At 34.6% G+C, this 25096-nt stretch overlaps 1 protein-coding gene across 1 annotated transcript in view; it reads left to right on the forward strand.

Moving 5' to 3' along the window:
• Window positions 1-17418, forward strand: part of LOC128983084 (T-cell leukemia homeobox protein 3-like) — a 52941-nt gene extending 35523 nt beyond the window's left edge. Inside the window, exons 2-3 of the mRNA XM_054402240.1 lie at window positions 412-640; window positions 15727-17418. Of these exons, the coding sequence (XP_054258215.1) occupies window positions 412-640; window positions 15727-15973 (476 nt within the window). The 3' untranslated portion in view covers window positions 15974-17418. The remainder of the gene's footprint in view (window positions 1-411; window positions 641-15726) is intronic.
• Window positions 17419-25096: the final 7678 nt, after the last annotated feature.

The following is a 25096-nucleotide window of genomic DNA, read 5'->3' on the forward strand; positions in this document are numbered from 1 at the left end:
AAGGTACCTCACTCCATTCTACACTCATCCTTAACTCATATTTGGTTTAACATACGCAGGTGATAATACATAATGATAAAGAGCCACTTATTGTTATTCGTCTACACTGCTGTTCTAGTTTATATCTGTTGTCAATTTGTATTGTTGTTTTTCACACTGTTACTGTCGTCATTTGAAATGTTATCAATTCACACTGGTCTAATTAATGTCACTTCACATCATATGCAAATCTCTCTCTCTCTCTCTCTCTCACACACACACACTATCATTGTAATCTCATCATCATGTCAGTTCTTACGCATCCTCATTATGTTGTCTTCTGCATCTTGTTGCATGTATGTAATTTCTCATGTATATATTTTTTAAATGGTGATTTCCGTTGAAATAAATAGAGTGTGTATGGTGTTTCAGCGACGTTCCCCATGACGCGGCGGATCGGACACCCGTACCAGAACAGAACTCCGCCGAAACGCAAGAAGCCGAGGACGTCGTTCACCAGACTGCAGATAGCCGAGCTGGAGAAGAGGTTCCACAAACAGAAGTACCTCGCCAGCGCGGAGAGAGCCGCACTCGCCAAGACCCTCAAGATGACGGACGCCCAGGTCAAGACGTGGTTCCAGAACAGAAGGACGAAGTGGAGGTTCGTATGTAGGGTGAATTAGGTTTAGTTTAGGCTTACCTATACGCGTAGTGTTATTGATTTTTGCATACTGAAGTAGATAGCCCGTCTTTATGTATGAGGGATCAGCCGAGCCTTGTTTTTTGTACATGAGGATATATATAATTTATATTTCAGAACCAATTTTTCAATACGACGAAATGAATGCATACTATTTTTCTGTCGACTTCACTCTTGTTGTTGTCTGTTGAAGTTTACCTCAACCCGTTCCCGTTTCAGCTCCGATAAGGGAACAGTTACTGCTGGAAGCAATTTTGTTTGAATTAATTACTCACATTTAATTTCGGTTGGAGGTTCCTTAAATTTTGCGATTTTGAAGCTTTAAGAGTATTAATTTCAAAAAAAAGAAAATGACGAGCTTATTCAATTATGGGTTAAACGTTTCTGCTATCAAACGGAATTTTGAAATGTTACAGCAAGTTTAGGATGCAGCGATTCAAAGGCGTACAAATCAATGAGTCTAACTACTAGTTTGACTTGGTTAAATGTTGGCGTATTTGACAGAATTTTGTAATTTACATCACTGCACTCTATATAGAGGGTACGACGTTTATTAGGATTCAAGAATCTGCGACAAATTGTATATAGAGATGTCTACATACAACGGTGGTCCTATCAACAGTAACCACAGTCCTATCAAAAGAACGTTTGGTATGAAATTTGAAAATTAATGATTTTTTACAATAATTGGTCCACCTGTCACTTAAGATTAAAAAATCAGGGATAAAATTTGGATCCTGGAATTTTTTCTCAACTAGCCTGCAACTCAAATTATGAAGTAAACCGTCCATATATACAATAAAAACGGTAAAATGTTCCCCGTTTTGTAGTAGTCAAACCACTAAAACAAACAAAAGCATATTTAAACCTCAATAGTGTAACATATGGTTGGAATGCTTATAAAATGGTGCAGTCTTTAACATATTTGACCACCTTCTTGTATACAAGGTGTAGAAAAATGCAATAGACCAATTTTTATTTTTATCCAACACCTTGATTTTTATCTTTGAATCCAATCCAACTTTTTGTCACACTGAGTACCAATCACCTTGTATATTCAGGTATATCCAGGACGAGCCTAAAGTAATGTGTCAGTTCCAGGCTGGGATTTTAAGGTAGAACATAAAAAGTGTAAAAAACATCGAAATAATATTTTCCCTTTATGCAAAATAAATTAATATTCATGTAATATAAAATATACTAATAAGTTGGCCTTTAGACATGGTACTAATTTCCAGGAACATATTAAATGTTATTATCATACTAGGACTATGTTTACAGCCAAGTACCTATAAACTCGCCATGTCCGTTACCATCGTTTTATGAGATAATCCACTTACAATAATTACATTTTGACCATATTAGCCGTTGCAAAGATATTGGTCTAATGGACAATAGTTACTGGACACGCTAAATAGATAAAAAAATACCGTTTCAGTTAGCCATGGATAACTTCAAATCACATTACCTCACTATTGTTTGAAGTATGCATTTCAACAATATTTCATGTTGGTTACGAATGTAGCCAGATAGAATGACGCAACGTATTACCTCTACATGGATTTATTTAATTACGCCTTCGTCGTTCTTACGTTACCGGGAACTTTAATACTTAGGACTTTGATTGCAAAGAAACTACAATTATCTGTTGATAGCCAAGTATATATTGGAATAGAGGTATTAAATAAATTGCTTGTAATGACCCGTTGTCCAAGGCCCGTTTCCACTTTCACAATCAGTGTTTAATGGCGGCATTGATCGAACCACGAGTCTTTGTTGGCTCTGGTCTACTCTGTGTTTAACATGGCCTAAACAGATGTAATTGACCATAGTCTTCCTACATCCCTCTATCCGGACCTTGGGAGTTACACAATGTAGGCCTTATCTGGCTAGATATAATCACCCATATGCCCATCATTCTTTGTTACATAATTACTTCTGGTATGTAAGTTCATAATTTAGTAAATTCCCTTCTAAACGTGGTCGATTATAGAAAAATAGAGTTTTAAATTAGAAAAAAAGTGTTACCGTGTGGTGAATAAAATACCCCGCTGCAGTAAACCTGCTGACTTAGCAAATTTCCATTTGCCTGGATTGATTTTCAACTATTAATCTATTAAATTAACACTTATGTTTAACGAGTACATAGGTTAGCTGCTAATAACTAATAAAGTGTGTTTTTTATTAATATCAATATCTTAGTATGAAATAGTATGAAAACGCCAAGTTTGATCAAAATATATCCATAAAAAAGCCAACTACAACATATTATAATATTCTCCATAAGAATAACATAGAAATTTTAAATTAACAATTTTTTATTTTTATCCGTAACCAATTATTTTAGAAAAACACTTTGATATATTAAATTATTATTTTTTTAAGCTATTTAAAAAGGTCTGGAGAGAAATTGACAAATTTTTTGTTTCAAGGGAAAAAATGATAAAACCCCATTTTTACCTCAAAAAACCCCCCGTTAAACCCCATTTCCATGGTCCGATCATGCTGGTTCGCGAACTCATTCAAGTTTATCCCACCCAACATATATAAAAATTTGAACGAATGATGTTTTTGGCCTCTGGGGACATCAAAAATAAAAAGTAAATCGGTTTCGGGCCTAGGTCTTACCATGAGACATACGGTAATAGCTACTTCCCTATAGGGAAATTCGCTAAAATCCACAACAAAACAAAACTATAGGAAAAAACGAGACCATTCAATTTCAGGCGTAGCACGAAGAGGATAGGCATATAGTTTTGCTAAATGCAAATTTAATTCGTCTATGGTTGTAGACAGACTTCTGGGTATGTGTTTAGTCCTAATATCACCCATAACTTATAACTCAATAACTCGTTTATTGAACTAAGTAGACACAATTGCATGTATAGGTTAGGTCATAATAATATAATGTACAATGGAATTGAACTTAGAATAATAAAATTATCTTAAATATTTCTCAGTCTTTCTTGAAAAGGTGTACACTAGTGCTGCATATACAATATCTCAGAAAATAGGGCAAGTCGAACGTGCGATTTTCAAAGTTTATAACCACATTCCTAAAAAAACCTATTCCTTTTTATTGTAAACGAGTTTTGATGAAGGGTTTAAAGCACTTGGTATGTATAATTTATTTATTTAGAAGTTTTATTCATTACGTTGTTGAAACCAATTTTTTTTTGCCACAGCAGATCTTTTAATCTATAGTCTTCATTTGTAAAAATAAAATTACGTGTTTTGCTTCTTTATTTCATTAGCTATTGATTTCCTTTGCTATTTTAGTTAGTTGGCTCTCGCCATGTGCATACGTGTCCCTAAGCGATAAAGGCTTCTGATACTGTGACACCAAAATTTGAAATCTTTACTTCCACAATTCCGCCACAAAGCCGAAATCAAACCAACCTGGAGCGAAGCCGCTACCATAAACAATGATAACCGGAAGACTTAAACGACTAAACCCTTAAAATCAAAGTGGATACCGAATCGTTATCTAACAGTTAATTGGTTAATTGATCGGACGGTCGCGAACCCGACTATCCGGCGAAGGACCACAACACCCGACTGCGACTGTACATACAAAACGGTTCTGGTTAAGTGGTTACCTATGCGCGGCGCCACCAAACATGTCTCTTCCATTAGCACCTGATAACACGGAGCGCTCGTAATTAAAATGTTACATCCACTGCTAAGTATCAATTAATAGCCGCCGTTATCTCTATATTTATTTCGGCCACTCTGCACTCTGATAAAACATCATAAAATTAGTGTAATTATGCTTAATAAAGTAGACACTTGGCATTCCGCGCGAGGCGACGTTAATGCACGACAAACGGGCGAGTCGCATCAGTGTCTCTGTGTGTGTGTGAGCATCTAGCGTAGTGGTTTGAATGTTTATATTGGTACAAATATTTAACTTGAAGAAAAAACTAGGACAGACAGAATGATAGACCAAAAAGAATATGTGTTTACTCAAATACATGTACCGGATACGCTACAACTTAACAATTTTACCTTATCTACAACGACAACCATCATACTGTAAACATAATTTAAACGACTCGAAACATAATAATGACTAGCACGGTAGTATCATTACACGGTAGTATCATTAGTACGGTTTAGTATCATTCAGCACGGGAAATCACATAATATAATATCAGCAAACTGTACTGTTACAATATTTTACGTTGTGATTCACAAACTAATAGGAAAAGGTCCTTTATGATAGTTAATCACACACAATTTCTTATACAGTGGCATAGTTGTAAAGCACTGGTAAGCTAAAACACATCTCATTTTATCCATCAGCAAAGCACAGTGTTACATTTTAACGTTGTGATTCAAAAACTAATAAGAAGGGTGCTTTATGTTTGTTAATCGCACACAATTTCTTATACAATGGCATAGTTGTAAAGCACTGGTAAGCTAAATCACATAATTCTATAGCAAACCGCAATGTAACAATATTTTAACGTCGTGATTCAAAAACCGAAAGGAAGGCGAAGTAAGGAGCGGCTGCTACAGATCGGCGTCCGTGCCGTAATTGGGGGTGACATTTATCCCGGGTCTTGAAGCGCGCCATTGGCCCGTCGACCAATCAGGGAGCCCCCCTCCCCCACAAACCACCCCTCCATCAGCAGGATTGTTCAATTGTTCATACAGAGATAATTACTTAAAGACATTGTGCCGTGCCTGGCCAAGATTAAAGACGCTGTAACGACAACCCCTCCCCCTCCCCCCCGCACTTACCTACTTAGGCGTTATGTATCGGCTCAATTACAGGCAAGGTCATTAACTAATTCTCGTCATAATGGTTTGATCGATATAATGTGTGTTAGCGCTAAAACGTTACAGCCTCGTTATAAAGGGGTTATCTTGAGAAACTTGGGGCTTTTGAACTGGTTTGTGTAATCGGTAAGGGTTTTGAAATGTTTAGGTCGGATAATTCTGAAGAATATAATCCACCATTTATTTTTTGTTTCAGAAATATTTAGTTTATTTCATGAAATTGCTCACATTTTTTGTTGGTTTAACACTAGAAGGTATCTGTGGTAGAAGTATTGCCAGCCTATTGACATTGTATGTGATTTTGTCCAACGAATGTGTGTAAATATTTCTCAAATTAAAATAAAGGAGTAATAGAGTTAGGTTTTCTAGCCATGTTATACACAAGTCACACAACAGTCAATAACTGATGATTTGTATACATTGAGATTTTATCTCACAAAAGAATTACAATAGGAGACATACGTTCCAAACTCCAAACCTACCAGTTCAAGCCATGTCAAAATTTACATCGCATTTATTTTATTTGTATCCCACCTGAGGGATTAGGAGACCCCAAGGGTTTCCATGGGGTCTCCTAATCCGTCAGGTGCCACGGCTGTTTGAACGCACGGTAATCAATTTGTTCTACAATATGAAGGGCTACTAACAAATCCATTTTGTGAGAATCATTGATTTTTAACGCCTTTTCCCCCAAATAGGCATAATAGTTGCACAAATTGTACAATTTACATTTTACAAAACTATAAAAGTGCATTCATACTTCTTATAATTTCCATACCTACTATTAAATTTATTGCTAAGACAGCCGTTCTTATTTATTTATTTATTTATTTTGCTTCCAACCAAAAATATTGGTATTTTATCTTGCGTAAAATATCAGTTTTGTACAGGCTACAAAATCCATCCCATCACGAAGTTTATATTAGAGCTTTGTGCATTTAAAAACACGCACGAGTATAATCTCCCTTATTCAAGATGATATCCGACATTTCAATTCCCTCAGGTGATGTCAAATCTAGAGTTGAAGCTCAGAGTCGGATCTTCACACAATAAGTAAAAGGCGATCGCTTTACCGTCAAACCGCCGGATGATCGAGTTAACCCCCCCCCCACCCCTCCCCCCCTCAGACAATTGACTTTATCCGCCATTTTGTTAGACGGAGGTGTTACGTGTCTTTGTTACGGCTCTTGTCGTGCCCGAGCATCAACCAGACCTCTTAAAACTTTAACTCTCCTCTCCCCATCCACTTCACCCTTTTATTCTACAATGATCCTGATACATCGACAACGTGTAGACGGGTCTTAACAACTTTATTTGCAAAACAAATACGTATAAGGGTATAGTTACTATAAGGGCTAAAATCTTCATATGTAGTGTTTAGTTTAAGGGCTAAAATCTTCATATGTAGTGTTTAGTTTTTTTTAAATGCCAAGCACCTCAAGTCTACCAAAAGATTGGTTCTTTAAAAACCCTTCTTATTCACTTGATGAGTTTGCAATGTCTACATTTAATTTAAAGCTTAAACTTAATGTATATAGTTTTAGTAAATTTTATTTTAATGTAATAGATAGTAGTTATAATTATTGACTGTTCCTCTTTCTGTAACATATAGAAAATGGAATGAAGACTCTTGTCTCTAGACACCTTACGCGCAAAAGAGAGTTCATTCAGGAGGTCCACATTTAGAGTTTAAAAATAAAAATAATTTCGAACCCAAACAAATAATTTTTTGAGCTCATCACTTTTGTCTAGGATAATACAAATACTGCGCAGTAAGAATTGAATAGAACAGTAAACTATTTAGGAGCATTCCCTTCCGCACAATTTTTATTTCAGCTGCAGTTTTTTTAATACGGACAAAATGAGAGTAAAAAATGAGAAATTATATAAAAATTGAATTATAAAACTAAGGTAATGGAGTTCCCTCAGCCAATAGAATACTCCCATTTTGTCCGTATTAAGAAACTGCAGCTGAAATAACAATTGTGCTTCCCGCACATACACAATCTATCAACAACCCTTCACAACTGCTGAACCCAATGGATGGCCCGGTATGGTCCAGCGGCGGTTATACACACAACACGCACACACATACACGCACTCATCAGTCCCTACGTTGTCAGAATAAAAATATTACACTCTTAATGTAGGCTATATACAAATACATATCAACTAACGACAATTTAGGCGTTAAAATGGGGCCACAGAATTTCGTGGTTGTTTAAAAAATGAGTATGAATTAAATATACCTATACAATCGTTATAAATACATATAAAATATAAATACATATAATTAAAAATATTTATTCTGAGTTTCAGGGCTGGATACAGTATACAATTAACCAAGCGTGGTTGTTATATTATTGTTATGACATTTTTGTCTATGACTGTACCTGTATTCGAATAAAAATAACATCTTTACATAGATAAACTGAAGATAATCTTAAGGTTAGTTCTGCCCAGGTTATGTAGAGGGGTTATGCGGATTTGTTCACCATTGGTTTCTTGTTATTTTATCCAACGCTAAAACTAGTTTAACTAAATTTAACAATATCATTGTTGACTATTGCTTGTTCTAAGGTAATAAAAAAAAGGTGAAGCCAAAGTCGTACATCTACACTATAAATAAGAGAGAAACATGTCTACATCAAAGCTTTCCAAAGAAACCAACACGGAACAGGCTTTATATTTCTGTGACTACACGTTTTTTCGTAACTTTACTCCTTGTCCCCCAATATTTAGGTTTAATGTCAAAATTTTAAATATTTTACCACTTTTACGATCCCCATGTTATTCTTATGGGGAATAACATAGAAATTTACAGACTTTGAAGAGGGTTTGGAACGTCACCTTAAATTATCCAGAAAATTTCCAAAAGTCACATTTTTAAATTTTAACTCCCCCTAAAATCCAAAATGACGGACAACTGAAAACGACCAAACAAGTTTTTTTTAATGGTTATAGCTAAAAAATGATAAGAGAGCGAAGATTTGAAAGAGTTTCCATGATCGGGAATTAAATCTTCTACATAACCTTAGTTAGCGTTTTCCGAAAATCACACCCCTTCGCCCCTCAAAAAGGCCCTACTTTCAAGAATTTGCAATTATTTCCAAATTTTCAATGGTTTTCGAAATTTTTTCCTACCTTTCTAAATTTGTATTGCGAATATTAAAAACCGAACAGGGTTTACAATATTATAAGTTAATCTGCAATATCTAAAGTCATTAATCATCGTATTCAGCTACAACTTATACATATTATGAATAGTTAAATTATGAATTTATTATGAATTTAGTTAAATGTACTGTATGCCAAATAATGTATATAAAATACCCATGTGTACTAATAACCTGTATAATATCGGTTACCAACATTACCAACCTCTAATTCTGGCATAAAGACAATTGTGTAATGACATTAAACATTTCCGATTTGTGACCCCCAACTATTGCCAAAGCAATCAGCAATGCAGTATAGTGTATAGTGTATCCCTACACTACCAATCTGTGGTTTTGTACCAAACACAAGTGCTGTACTGACTGAGTTACCCTACCTACCCTGTATTACTGTACTGTGCTACCCTCAACCACACATTAAAGCATCATCCCCCACATGATGTGTGTCATTGTCAGATAAGTTTAATCAGAGCACGAGGAAATTGAACATTTTAATTACTTTTACGGTAGAAAATTACACGTTGCAATTATTTTTTAATCACAGCGTTTTTACTAATTTCCATTACAACAATGGCTTTCATTACTTTAATCCTCTCGGGTAAATTAAACACATATTCATTTGAAGAATTGCTGTCACCGTGTTAATCAGTGCTATTTTTGTTTAAATAATATTCTACAATCTACATGGTTGGATGAAAATTAACCGTTTGAGTTTCATCGTGTAATTAATTATTTTCGTCACACAAAGATAAAACGGTGATATCTCTACCATAATTACGATTGTAACAGATATACAAGATGTATTTAGCTTATGAGTAAGTAAATGAAAGAACATAAATAATTTTATTTCTTAAATTATTTAAGAAGTCCGTTTGACTAATTCACAACACTAAAACAGATTCGCATAGTTAATAATTCGCCATAGTAATTGCTACAACAAAGAACTCACAGCAATGCTCCCTCAATATGTAGTAGACTATAATGTATGTTATTTAATTTAATTACCTGCTTATAGCCTTGGCAATATGGGAGTGCCCCTGAACTAATGCATATTACCTCGCGTTCTGGAGCACTCCCATGTATACGTCTTTCTTATGTGATACCTTTGAATATTAATACTTTGACTTCAGTTTCCAATAGTCGATGGTGATACTGTATTCAGTATTGAGCAATAAACACTGACCTCTTTACACGTTCCGTTATACAAATAAACTCTCGTTTACTAGCAGCTCGAATATTTCCACCGCGAAAAATCAGCAATCACATTTTATGTATTGGCGAGAAGATTACTTGGCAAAGTCCGCTCAGCTCGCTGTCGGTGATAAAAGTTTCACGCGATTTTGACGTCCATCAGCCAGGATTGTCGGTGGTTTGTCGAGCTGGCCAATGAAAACTGCGACAGGTCTTATCGATTACGGTGACAAAATTCTGCGAGAGAATCGGCCTAAGTAGGACCACGCGCTTGGTGAATAATACAACCAGTCTCCCCACAACGCGCAATTGTCATCCGTTACCCCCCCCACCCCCACATAGGGGGAGCTTCCCCCACCACGCCATCTGCGGTACGAGTAACGACTTCAACAGTTCTTACACGTCTACTTACTACTGTGACAGTGACTGGCGCCGGGTAAATTAAATGACAGTCAAGTAGGCCGACATGATGACTGTACGGTTAAATGTAATTCAAAGCTAAATATTTCACTGATACTGTAATGTCAAGTATACGAAATAATAGATTTAAAATCCAAACAAATGCAATTGTGTTAACTCTTACGTTAGGAGAATATCCTTAAATTTATCTTGAAGAACACTTGTTTTAAATAAAATTCGGTTTTGCCATTGAATATGGAACAAAGAAATGTTTTAGCGAATTTCCCTATAGGGAAGTAGCTATTACCGTAGGTCTCATGGTAAGACTTAGGCCCGGGACCGATCTACTTTTTCATTTTAATGTCCCCAGAGGCCAAAAACACCATTCGTTCAAATTTTTATATATGTATATATATATATATATATAGGTATATATATATATAGATTTATATATATATGTGTCCGTGAACACGATAACTTGAGTAATTTTTATCCGATTTTGATGAAATTTGGTTTGAAGGTGTAAGGCGGGATAAACTTGAATGAGTTCGCGATCCAGCTAGATCGGACCATGGGAACAGGGTTTTATGGGGGGTTTTATTGGGTAAAAATTGGTTTTTCTCACTTTTTACCCTCAAAACACAAAATTTCCCAATTTTTCTCTAAACCTTCTTAAAGAGCTTAAAAAAACAAACAATTCAGTATATCAAAGTGTTTTTGTACGGTTATTGGTTACGGAGAAAACTAAAAAAATTGTAAATTTAAAATTCCCATGTTATTCTTATGGAGAATATTGTAAAATGTTGTAGTTTGCTTGTTTATGGATATATTTTGATCAAACTTGGCCAATTTATTTATTTTATAGTAAGCTATCAATATTTTACTAAAAACACACTACTTTATTAGTTTCCTTGTAGCAGCAAACCTAGGTACTCGTTAAACCTAATGTTATTTAAATAGATCAATTGAAAATCAATTCGGCCAAATGGAAATTCGCTTAGACGGCAGGTTTGCTGCGGCGGGGGTATTAATTCTACTGAACTTTAATTATATCCCTGAATCCAGACAGTGGAAATATTAATTTTGAAAATTACAATTATAGTCGTTCTTTGATATTTTTTCAGTACCTGCAATATTTTTGGGGTGTATTCATGGGTGAAGTAAGTATAATTATTTATCTTCATCTATGGCATAGTGATGCGAATCAAACCTGTGTTAGTGTTTGTTATCTCAACATAAAACAGTTACACCACACAATGTCTCAAGTTTACCATAACCCACTCCGGGCATTTCATCAAAGTATTGCGTCCCTCAGCCTAAAATGGTTTATGTATTCCACCTCTATATTTTTACCACCGGCCATCTTGTAAATAGAAAGAACTCCTTCATCCGACAAAAAGTACTGACTCCGACTCTGAATTTTTAATCGGAACACAACGAGTCCCGAGTCACCGGGTTTTCATTACTACACCAGTGGAGGGGAGGAAAGGGGCGAGGACTAAGTACGCCTTGTGATCTCACTTTGAGAGACAAAAATACGGCGCGGCAATTATTGCATAAAAATGGCGGCAACCTTGAGCGATGAATATTTCACCGCCTAAACAGCCAAGTCGTGTTCTAAAAGGTGTGTGTTCTTTATTATTAAACAGCCTGTATTATTCAGACCGCTTTTAAACTGTCAACTTAGCAAGGCGACATTTTTCGCCCTCTCAAAGGGCGTTGCGTCTTGTCAAAGGATTGACTGATGGAATCCCTGATACGCGTCGATACGTTCCCGCCAACTTGGAGATTCGCACTTCCCACTTTGATGTTCGATCTTGTCATGTGTCACCGAGAATAAAAGATGGCTGTGAAATGTTCCATCACACCCTGCAAGGATCAACTGACAATTTCTGCTTGCCTTTGTGTCGGCTCGGGTGAAAATTTAACTCTTTACTTACCAGAGAAACCATTTGTATTCGTTTATTGCTGTACCTTCTAAAACGTTACCGATGAGCTTGGCTTTTTGACTGTGACAAATTGTAGACATAATGTCCTAATACTGTTTTGAAACAATACCTTGTTCCAAATTCATAGTCACTGTATTCAGGTAATTTGCAACTCACAATATCGGTTTTTACAAGCATTGTTTAGTAGTTGTTTTGTATCTTCAAAAGAAAGATCCAGAGGTGTTGTAATAATATTCAAAATTTAATCATTTGTAATAATTTTGTGTCTACATAGAGGAAAAGTATCATAGGGGCCGTCATACCAGGGCTTGTGATTTAACACAGTTTACACTTTCTTTCGTTAACTTAATACAAAATCATCCTTTTTGCATTACGTGTTTCAAACATTGCGTTATCAAGAAAAGGCAGGGCTAAGAGTGTAGTACTGTAACAATATTCTAAATCTAATAGTTTATCATAAATTTGGTTACACGAAAGGAAAAGTATCGTACCAGGACTGGTGTATTAATATAGTTTTATTTCTGAGGTAAACTACGTAAAACATAGTTTCGTTTACATTACTTTTTAGTACTAGCAATGTGTTATCGAAAAAAATATCCAAGGGTTTAGTAATAATAATCATTTGTCATTATTTTGGATCTACATGAAACGAAAAATTAAGTTTGGGGCTGGCGAATTACTACAGTTTAATATTTCTGGTCTAAACTTCTTAAAACATAATTCGGTTTACATTACCTACTTGTTAAAAGCATTGTGTTATCGGCAAAAGAAAGATCTAATGGTGTTGCAAAATTATTATAAATATAATATTTTGGTTCTAAAAGAGAGGAAAATTATCGTACCGCGGCTGGTGAATTACTGCAGTTTAATATTTCTGGTATAAACTTCATAAAACACAATTCTGTTTAGACAACAATGTACTGTACCGCATAGATTGTATAGATGACCTGGTGATGACGGACGAGCTAACGTTGTGGTGGCGACTGACAGTTGTGTTAATTGTGTACCTACTGTCACGTGCTCTGTAATTCGCTCCAAATGAAATTCCAATTAGCAATAGTGAGTCAATTTGTGTTTAATTGTTGAACAAGATGGCGGCCTGGGATTACCCACCACACTGTTACACTGTCCGGCTGATTGCCGTGTTGGTGTTAATGAAACATGAGTCGGTAGGATTGTGGGCCTGATAATTAGTTGGGCCACGACCCACAAATTGCACCTATCATTATTGCACTACATTGATTAAAATGACAAAACTGCGTTTGCAAATTGCGATTACGGGAAGCGATTGGTGTTTCGTCTGCCTGGAAAGTAGTTTAATAATTTACGCAACTGAAAATTGTGAAAAGTTACACGTTTCGTGACGTAGGTATTAAATTTGAAACATCAAATAATTATTCACATTAATAGGTTAAAAAAGTCATACTCAAGGTAGGAGTAACTAAAATTATACAGGGGTTTTTATCGTTAATCGTTAATCTAACTTTTGCAACCTACAGTAGTGCATCTATTCTAATAACGACAATATCACCAATTTAACCCAATCACTTTAACAACCACTTGATTCAATCCTATTATTTTTCAGTCAAACTCGTATAATTCATGTGTATGACCATTATAGTATCACGTTGTATTTTTCGCAAGATGAATACTGTATAGAGTATAGGCTTCGACATGGAATAATGGTTACAAGTGTTTGGTCTATTTACATTTTAAAAACTGCAACCAACATACACATTTTAAGGAACGTTTGTGAAATACTTACTTAGCAATAATTATTTATTCACAACATTACATATTTAGGATTGAAATATTAACTGTTAAACACACGTTTTATGTTCTAAAACAACCACAAAATTTATATTATGAAATTATTACATACTGTACAGGAGAAGCAGAAATAATATTGAAAACCATAATTTATTGATAAGAGAAAGTGTTAGCATTGTAAAAAATAGTAGAAGTTGTAGTAACAGTTACAAAAGTAGTAAAGTAGTATCAGCAAGTACAACTCCCTTCCGAGCGCTGTTAAACAATGTTGTGAACGATCACAGATATATAAGTGACATGACAAATAGACTTTGGAGCGATAACTGCGCTATCTACAAATAAGGTAATTAGTTTGTCAAAGCTACCTTGAATTAGTTATTCAATGGAAATGTAATTACCTAATACAAGCTAAACTGTTCTATATTTTAGGATGTACCGTATCCAGTAAAGTTTGATAATGTTTTATAAAGTCTCGACTGTTGTATTTATTAAGTACTAAGTGATTCAAAAACAACAGATCAAATGCAATGCTATACTTTATATCGAATGCAACTTGATACTTTTCTTCAATATTTTATCAATTCAGTTGTCTAAATCAGAGGAAACACCGTAATTGAGGAACAGCGTTACCAAACATAAACAATGATTTAATCTTTATATATGCATCACCCAAATGCAATTATCCGAGATCATACATCTCTTATGAATAAATTGTATACATTTCATAACCAAACATTGCTCTTTCCATCTGACAGCAATTCACGTCATTTTGTATGTTGCAAGATGCAAAAGTAACATCACGGCTAGGACGCGAATCTAGCCGAATGCTCAGTAGGATAAATCAGCTAAACTGTGTGTTATTGCAATGTAAAGGAAGGAATGCAGTTTATTACATTTCAAGTGTAATTTTATTTAACTACAACTGTCTTTAAAACATAAAAAACAAAAACAAAATATATAAATGATTCACTATTTTGAACCTTATGAAAATCCCTCTTTTCAATTTTTTATGTGCTGCATGCGTAAAAAAAAATAAACCATCGTAAAATAAAAACAATCTTAATACACGTCACCAATAAGTAATGTGGAATTGTTACACCTCACGATCACTGAAGGAATTACTATTACGTTTAGTGATTATATCCAACCGAAGCACAAAGCTTCTATTAATTGGAAAATGAATTCAGCATGGCGTGTGGCCAAGGGAGCTGTTGGTTATGAGTAATGCATGTTGTAGTCGGTGTATTATTGTAGCTATGTGGCTGTGGCTGCATCGCTGTGATCCAGGCGGCGCTGGCAGTGGTCAGTGGTCACCGACTATCACCACTGACACCAGAATTCAATTACTCCTCGTTGACATCTGCTAATGACAAGGCCCGTAAACAATTTATAGGTTAGTTTGTAAACGCCACCGCTCGACGAGTGACACTATCCCAAATAAAGTTTTCCATTTATTTCCCCGTTATTTCATTCCCGTTTATAGCTGGTGCGTTGAAATGCTACTGTGACAATATTCGTGTAAACTTTTGAATGGTGTATTAGTTTTTTTAGGTTGAATTATCGTGTGATTTGTGTTTTGTGTAAATTTATTTAATAATATTGTATAAGTAAGCAAAAATTGAAAATATTATCACCTCATTGTGATATATCGTAAGATTGGTACGGTATGTTTCTTTTTAGTGCGAGAGTTTAACTACTTGGACCTATCAATGCAGGAGTATGTTACAGTTATCTCAGTCATGTTACGGTTGGTTTAATGTGAGGTGTTGTGTTGTAGGAGACAGACCGCAGAAGAGCGGGAGGCGGAGAGACAAGCTGCCAACAGGCTGATGATGTCACTACAGGCGGAGGCGCTCAGCAAGGGCATGTACCATGGGCCTGGCGACAGGGGCCCACCAGACACTGGGGCCCTTAGTGCTCTACAGAACCTACAGCCCTGGGCCGGAGCCGGGCCTTCCCTGACACTGCAACAGCCGGGCGACCACTACATCAACCCTCCACCCATAGCATCACCCATCTGTTAGACTACCTACTGGACACCCGCCCCACCAGAACCCCAGACTCAGTGCTCAGTGTTCTGCAGAACCTACAGCCCTGGGCCGGAGCCGGGCCTTCCCTGACACTACAACAGCCTGACCACTACATCAACCCTCCGCCCATAGCATCACCCATCTGTTAGACTACCTACTGGACACCCGCCCCACCAGAACCCCAGACTCAGTGCTCAGTGTTCTGCAGAACCTACAGCCCTGGGCCGGAGCCGGGCCTTCCCTGACACTACAACAGCCTGACCACTACATCAACCCTCCACCCATAGCATCACCCATCTGTTAGACTACCTACTGGACACCCGCCCCACCAGAACCCCAGACTCACTCAGTGCTCTGTAGAACCTCCAAACTTGAGCTATACCCATCATTGACCCTCCAGTCGCCCAGCCCTACAGTAGCGAAAAAGTGATACGTCATCACTGATAATATGAGGCCGCCGCGTTGTTGTCTTTCGAGGTCGAACTATTAACAAATGAATGACTTTGATAGAAATATTCACCTAAATTATGAAGGTGTTATTTTATCCCCAGTGTAACTTCATGGATCTAACGAACTTGTATAAAATGAATAGTTATTTTACAGTTACTCTTAATTCGTTATGTGACCGGTCTTGTGATATACGTGGATAGCAATGTGACACAAAACTTCAATACCGACGTTGCAATGGTGCAAAGGACCAACCTTGTACGCAACTGACGCTTTCGTTACATTCTGTATCTATAGCGCTGGATATTGTACATATGTAAATAGCTCAATGTTGTGGCATTAGTGCTGTTTTAAGATTTTGGATTATATGACACAGTTATCTAATATCACGATGTTTATTATTAATGCCACTAAGTGTTGTTATATGTGCCCAGTCATCATAGTTTTCTTATTTGCTTGGCGACTGCATGTAAATAGTTACACATAGCAACCTGTGACATACTTATAAATGCTTTAATGCTTCTATATAGAAATTAAAATATTGACCGATGTGAACTGCAATCACATAAATAATTACATCTCTGTACATAACTGCTCTGATTATTCAATGTTTAATTTGTTAACTACTTTAAATCAATTTTATGATAAATAAGTACATGTTGAGGTACTCTAATCCGAGGTAATATTAACTTAAACAATAATCAAAACGAGGTACGAAGTTAAATTATATTACTTATTACTGTTATTTTACACTAGTATCAGGCTTTTATAATTTAATCTCTAAATTGTAATACTTGTTTTTAGTACACGTTTTCTGATTTACTGTAATACCAATTGTGATTATATAATGTGCAATCTCAAGATATAAGTTAAGAATGCTAAATGTTATCCTAGAGATTCCGGTATACTTTGTAATATATTGTAAGCTAGATGTTTAATGTTCACTTGTAAAAAGCTTTTACTTGAAAATATATGAATCGTAACACGTTTAACATTGCTACTTCATTTACCTTATATTAAAAGCTAACAAGGATCGCTTAAAAAGAAGTGACAAGTACGTTTTTCTTATAATGTGGGTTAGTGTTCAATTCTTTAAAATGTGTTCCAACTGTTTATTTATTAATTCAATACTTTATTTTTTAAACGCAACAATTATTGATGTTGCAGACAAAATGTTGTGTATACAATTAAGGGACTCGAGTAAGAAATATTAAGTTTGGAAGGAGCCTTATGTGTCCCAACTGGGGAAAACGCATCTGTAGAGCATTTTTCCTTGTAACAAGGACATTGATAAAATTAATTTACATCAAGAACAAGCGCTTAATCATCCAGCAGTTTGAATTGGACGAGGTGGAGAAGAATCATCATACAGTATCTTCTCTGCGCTCTCTCGCCGTGGCGAGGCACGGGCAGAACAACTAGTTCTCAATAAAGTTGAATTTAATTTCAGTTATTGATGTGTTACGGCTTAGATTTTCAGGGTAAATTTGGTAATTCCGAAACATCCCTTGAACATCAAAAAAGGTTCTTCAATTTATAGGAATAATCACCAGACTCATGAAATAATTACTACTCACTAGGTATAGTTTATAGAAAGTAATATAAATCTACTACGTATAATTATTACTTTTCCTATTAAATTTAGTATTGCCATAACAACCTTAGCTAAGATACACATCGTAAAGGTTTTGGAATCATCGCCGTACTCAAGAGAAAACATTCATTTAGTTAGGTTTTTGACATAATTACGTATATACTATTTACTGTCAAATATTTAGTGAGGTACTTTCGACTGAACACACATTGAAAGAATATGTTGTTAAGTACTCGCCATGCAAGTTTGGTTACAATTACCTTCATACAATAAAGTATTAGAAGGATTAATGGATGCATTAGTGAATTAAATGTTCGTGATTAATTAAAATATTTTACTTAGAACCCGATAAAAACACCCTAGAAATATTTACCGTTAAATAATTATAAAGAGATGAAATACAACAGTTAACGTTAGGTACTTTTCTTAAACAAAACTATGTAATTTATTTTTTTAATATGTTTCGGGAATCTATAAAATAGACTATATGAACGTTTGAAATACCTGTCTATCTTTAGGTTTATTTATGTTCTAGGAACATTAGTCATGTTTTCCTGTAGGCTTATATGAAGTAGTGGAAAGTGTAGCTGCCACTTTATACTGGAAGCCGAAATTGATTTAAAAGTCGCAATCATTATTTGAGGAAAATTAAATATATATCTATATTGAACAAGATCTACTGGTAATGGTGTTTGCATTATTATTTTTGTCTTTTATTCATTTTACTTTACTCTAAAGAAATTTGTTGGACACATAAGAATGGTAAAGAAGATGAAAAAGTTATTCCATTATTTATGTTTTACATGTGAGTCGGGTTATACGACATTTTGCAGTATGCACCTGAAAACGGTTCCAGCTAAAGTCGAAAACTCTTCAAAAACTTTTGAAACATGGGCTATTTAAAAATTAATATAATTTTTAAAGTAAAACTCCTATTGAAAGAAGGAATACAATACTTAATTTACGATAAGTTTTTAAAGACGATTTTTTCTATATTTACCAAAACCATTAACAATTATTAGCCTCTTATAAACAATTATTTTTATTCAGTATGATTGACGACAAACACAAATACAATTTTCAAACCCCTAAAGTTATAGTTATATACAGGGTGTACCACGTTAACAATTTGCAATTGCACAAAATGTCAAAGGTTTTACAATTCCAAGAGAGATACAAATTTAAACTTTATCCGTGCCATCATAGATAAAAGGAGTCCTTTTATCTATGGTGCCATGCACGTGTAGTGTGTAGGCCGCTTTATTTTTGAAGCCGTCGATCAAAAACATGGTTCCCCGTATGAAATATAAGTTAATTGTTTCCAGTGCCGTTATCTCTGTGGACATTGTGACACATTATGTTAACAAAATTAACATGCCATTTAAATGGGGAAATATGTTTTTAGTTGACAACTCGAAAACAAAAAGAGTTACGGATAAGGTTTAAGTTTGAAAATTGCTTGAAGTTAAATACATTTAAAATGATTTGACATTATGCTATTTGACATTTTTGAATTTTAAATAAGTAACGATTAAAATCTATTTTGTTTTGATTTTTTTTTGTTTTTGTGACGTTGTAATATTACATATCAAGTTAAAGTTTAGCTCATGAGAAATTAAAAAAAATTATTAAAACACTTTTATTTTAGCATTTTAAAGCAAAATACAGGGTATTCAAAATAGTACCAATTTTTTCACAAAACGCGCTTTTTTACAAATAATAAGAGTTACATTCGGATTCCACCAAAACGTTTGCATTAACAAGAGCTTTAAAAAGTATGTATTATATGACATATGTTTGTGTTTGACAATTATTGTGAGATTTGAACTAGTGAACGTCTGGTTTTCAATCTATATATATAATACGCTAAGCCGATTTTTGTAAACAGAACTCCTCCCACATTTTTGGACCGATTTTGATGATTAAAGTGTCAAAAAAATGGCCCTGATCTGTAGTTTTGCAAAGTGTTTTTGGTTTTTTGAAGTCTTTATTAGTTTGGGCAAATCTTCCATCAAAGTTGGGTTTTCTCCCATAAGATTAACATGGGGAAATGTAAATATTTAATTGGAAACTTTGTCTCCACTGATTTGAGATAACGGCTGGACGTAGAAACTTGGTAGAGGTCTCCAAAGAATGGCCTTGGTCTGTAGATGAGTTATCAAAAGAAACACGAAGTAAATTCCCTTAGGGCTCTGCCCCAGAAGCCTTTAAAGATCCCTCGACAAATTTGTTTACATTTTGGCCATGTGGATAATACTTTTTAATGAAACAGCTGTTGATTTTTCAATTGTGTTTTAAACAACACACATTTATTGGGAGTTATTGAATTGTCCAAAAGAAGTATTTGCAATGCAATTTACTGATTTTAAAATTGATTTTCTTCTGTATCATGCCATGTTTTGCAATATAACGTTCCATTACGAAATCAGTTGACAATCATTTTATAGTAACTCTTACAATTAATTATTTCTTATTGAACTGTCTTATATCTATTGTACGGGTTGGTGTCTGCCTTTTTTACCACTTTTGCCTATATTTTATCATATTATTCTAGACAGATCATCATAGGTTCATGAGATTATTGTCATACATGTTTTCAATCATTGGAAAAGTCTTTGATTGTGTAATACATTACAAAATAATACAAGTGCAGAAGGGCACGTTGTCCATATGAGCCGTGTCCATATTTTGTTTAATTAATATTAGTGTACAGCAACTGGATAAAACATTTTACAATACTTATTTCTAAATATGTGTAGGATTTAGAAAGTCATTAAACTGGAAAACTGCAATTTACTGCAGACTTTTCAGAGAGGTTACTTCGATGTATTCATTCCGCTTAGTAAAAACATAATAAGGGTATGTATACAAATAAGAACTTCAACTTTTAGAGAGCCTTTGAATGTTATTAGACTAACGAAGAGGGTTCTGCATGTTAACTATTGCTACTCAGCAACAAAAACCATTTAATTTATCTCAAAAAAATATATTCTTAAAAGTACTTAGCAGCAGCCTAAAAATACTATGTAACTTACTTATACAGTTACAAAAAGCCCAAACTCACATTTATAATTCGGCTTATATTTTCCCAACAGATTAATTATCTGTAGAAGAAGTTCATTGAGCTCTTACAGACAAAAAAATGTTGTTAGTTTATTTAGTTAGTTTAGTTGTGTCTAATAACATCCAAACACAGAAACCTTGACTTGAATGGTACCAGTACCTATCTTTTACAAATTATTTGCAAATGTGTTATTTTCAATCATGTTAACAACCCAGTGGGCCGCGGTCCGTAATATAGGATACTGCAAATAATTTCTCTAGATAGGTACCATTTTAGGCAAGGTTTCTGTCTTTGGATGTTATTAGACATGATAAGAGCACAATAAACTTCTTCTGCAGATAAATAATCTGCTGGAGAAATATACGCCGAATTATAAATGTTACAATGCGAGTTCAGGCATTTTGTAACTATATGGGTAAGTTACATAGTATTTTTTAGGCTGCTGCTCAGTGCACTTTAAGAATATATATTTTAGAGAAAAATTAAATGGGTTTTGTTGCTGAGTAGCGCTAGTAAACATGTAAAACCCATTTCGTTATTCTAATAACATTAAAAGGCTCTCTAAGAGTTCAAATTCTTATTTGTATACATATCTATATTATGTGTTCACTATGATGAATGAATACTTTATAGCAACCTCTCTGAAAGTCTGTAGTAAATTGCAGATTTATAGCTTAATGACTTTCTAAATCGTGGACATATTTCTACATAAATATTGTAAACAGTTTTATCCAGTTGCTGTAAACTACTATTAATTTAACATAGTATGGACACGGCTCAAATGGACAACGTGCCCTTCTGCACTTGTATTATTTTGTATTGTATTACACATTCGACTATTTTTCCAATGATTGAAAACATGTATGACAATAATCTCATGAACCTTTGATGATCTGTAGAATAATATGATAAAATATAGGCAAAAGTGGTGAAAAAGGCAGACAACAACCCGTATAACAGATATTAGATAGTTCGATAAGAAATTATTGTAAGAGTTCTGTGATAAAAGGAATTTCCTCTGATTTCGTAATGAAACGTTATATTGCAAAATATTACATAATACAGAAGAAAATCAATTTTAAAATCAGAAAATAACATTGCAAATACTTCGTCTGGACAACTCAGTTACTCCCAATAAATGTGTGTTGTTTAAAACACAATTTAAAAATTAACAGCTGTTTCATTAAAAAGTATTATATGGCCAAAATGTAAACAAAGCTGTCGAGGGATCTTTAAAGGCTTCTGAAGCAGAGCCCTCAGCTTATTTACTTCGTTTATCTTTTGATAACTCATCTACAGACCAAGACCTTTCTTTGGAAACCTTTACCAAGTTTCTACGCCCAGCCGTTCTCTCAAATTAGTGGAGACGAAGTTTCCAATTAAACATTTAGATTCCCCCATGTTAATCTTATGGAAGAAAACCCAACTTTGATGGAAGATCCTGCCCAAACTAATAAAGATATCAAAAAACGAAACACACTTTGCAAAACTACAGATCAGGGCCATTGTTTTGACATTTTAATCATCAAAATCGGTCCAAAAATGTGGGAGGAGTTCTGTTTACAAAAATCGGCTTAGCGTATTATATATATAGATATATATAGATATATTCTAAGATTAAAAGAATGATTCTATGTACACACACATCTAGATTCTTCCAATTTTACTTATTAATGTGCTCATGTAAACAAATAACATGTTATATTTAAATGCCTCTAACTTTTCATTATATCATCCTCAAAACAATTAATTTTAGTGATGCAGCATGAAATGAAATGCAATAAATTGTCAAAAGCTTAAGCTTTTGTAACGAGCAAATCCTGTTAGTCCCCACAAATGCAGTTTTCCAACTCACCAAATCCCACACATTCATCAACTCGTAAACGTTAGGATTAAGTGTATTTACATGTTATATTTACAAAGAAATATGCACTAGTCAATTAATTATTCATAATCCCTGCTAGTTTTAAAATATAATAAATTGTTGGTTTATATTCAATACCCTATAATTATTTATGATAGAAATTTAAAAATGGAAATTATTTAATGCCATTTGGTTTTTGACAAAAATATTCCATCTTTTTTCTTCAAACATGAAATTAAAATTGCATATTGAAACATGCTTTCTCAATTAGCCGGTCAACAATTAGCATGACATTCAATGGATAAGTCAATAACTTATTTTTTTTTTCTACGGCGTGAGAAAAGGTAGCATTTCTAAATCCTACTATGAAATTAAGAATTTTGGAAAATTGTACAGTATATGGGGAAAAACAAATAAGAGCAGACTACACCTACAGCAAGCAGACTATGTATTTTATAATTGATCAAATACACGGCAGACAACGCACTGCCTTGCTCACATTAAATGTATTGGCAATATAATGAGTCATTTGGTAATAAACTGTCCAATACTAAAGTCGTTAAGCAAATATTTTTGAAACATTGTAAAAACTAAGGGGAAAATATCAAAATAGTATATTTCATAGCAAGAGTAGGAAGTGAGTCATAACACATTTCAGACCATGTTTGAAGTGCGAGATTTATCGAGCTTAATATTTACTTTAGTTGTACAGTTTTGGTTGTTGAAATTGAAACGCTTGACAAAACAATAACAAATCTTTGTTTGTTTACGTCGGCAAAATCTATTACTTTCGCATAGTAAACATTCTTTTCCCGTAGTAAAAAATGCAATTATGAAATTTCTTAGGTGATAACATGAAACTAAAACAGGTCATTTCACAGTTCCGTAGTGTAGCGAAATAGTATTTTTGCAACGCATACCCCTTCAACCCCCTTCTAACCAATTCCTCTGGTCAAATACAATCGATTTGTGATCTCATTTAAACTTGTGTTGGTTTACATGTTTAATCCTTATTTCTTCAAAATTGGATGATTTGTACTTATTTGTTTTTTTTTTTAGCTTTTTGTTTGGTAATAATTATGTAAAAGTAAACTATTTTAACTAAAACATATTATGTAAAAAGTGCAGAGGTAGTAAAACACTTCATGCAATACGAATATTATCAATTGTAGGCTAATCTAAATAATTTAATCCAAATAAATTATTGGTGATAATCATTTATAGGGTATAGGGGTGTTTGCAAATTCATTTTTGAGCAGTTATGCAAGGCAGCAGTTTCGTATCTCCTCACAAAAAATCCTGAATTAAAACTGTTGTCCAAATGTGGTCAATTTCATAATTATCAAAATAATGCTAATATTTTAAAAGTTTAGATCACATATGCTACGTAGCTAACGAGAGACCATTGTTGTTTGTGAGGTGATCGGAGGTGGACGGCGAGCCGAGTCGTACCGGAGTCAACACAGTTCCATTAAAGTTACGACCACTTGGCTTTACGACATGTCCTACGAGTGTTCGCGGAACGAGCGGTGGTTCCGTGAACGAGACCGACAAATTGTCCACTTCTGTTTGGCCCAAAACACGGACATTACACTAAACTGAGGCATCATACGGTGCGTCCGTCGCCGCGACCGTCGGGACCGTTCAAATCTCCTGACAAAGTTGCCTCATTGGGTGATATTTTCGATGGTGATGGTGCACGACGGATTTGCGGGAGTCTGAACGATGGATGTAGTACACCATTTGAGATTCAACAAAGTTTTAATCAGCAAGTGCGGCGTTTTAGAATGTTATTAATTACCGCGTGACAGATTTAGCTAAACAACGAACTTTTATACTGATATTTTTTTTGTAGCTAATCTTCCATTCTATTAATTGTATTAAAACTACTGTAAGGAACAAAGTTAAAAGGATATCTCAATTTTCTTTTAAAAAGTGAATCTAAAATGGAAACAACTGTTAAAACACTGTACATTACCTTTACTTAGTCCGAAGGATGAATGGTAAACGCCCCAATGACGAAAGAACAGTGTGATTCAACATTTCCAAATGTACGGTACTTCAAAGCTTTCCTACTTATCAGGGAAACCCCCCTTACATGCCTAATGTAAGTTTTAGCTAGAGATCTTTGTATGATGGCGTCAAGAA

Source organism: Macrosteles quadrilineatus, unplaced genomic scaffold, assembly GCF_028750875.1.
Source record: "Macrosteles quadrilineatus isolate MER2022 unplaced genomic scaffold, UCM_ALF_1.0 Scaffold_1__1_contigs__length_201487025, whole genome shotgun sequence".
NCBI classification, from domain to species: domain Eukaryota; kingdom Metazoa; phylum Arthropoda; class Insecta; order Hemiptera; family Cicadellidae; genus Macrosteles; species Macrosteles quadrilineatus.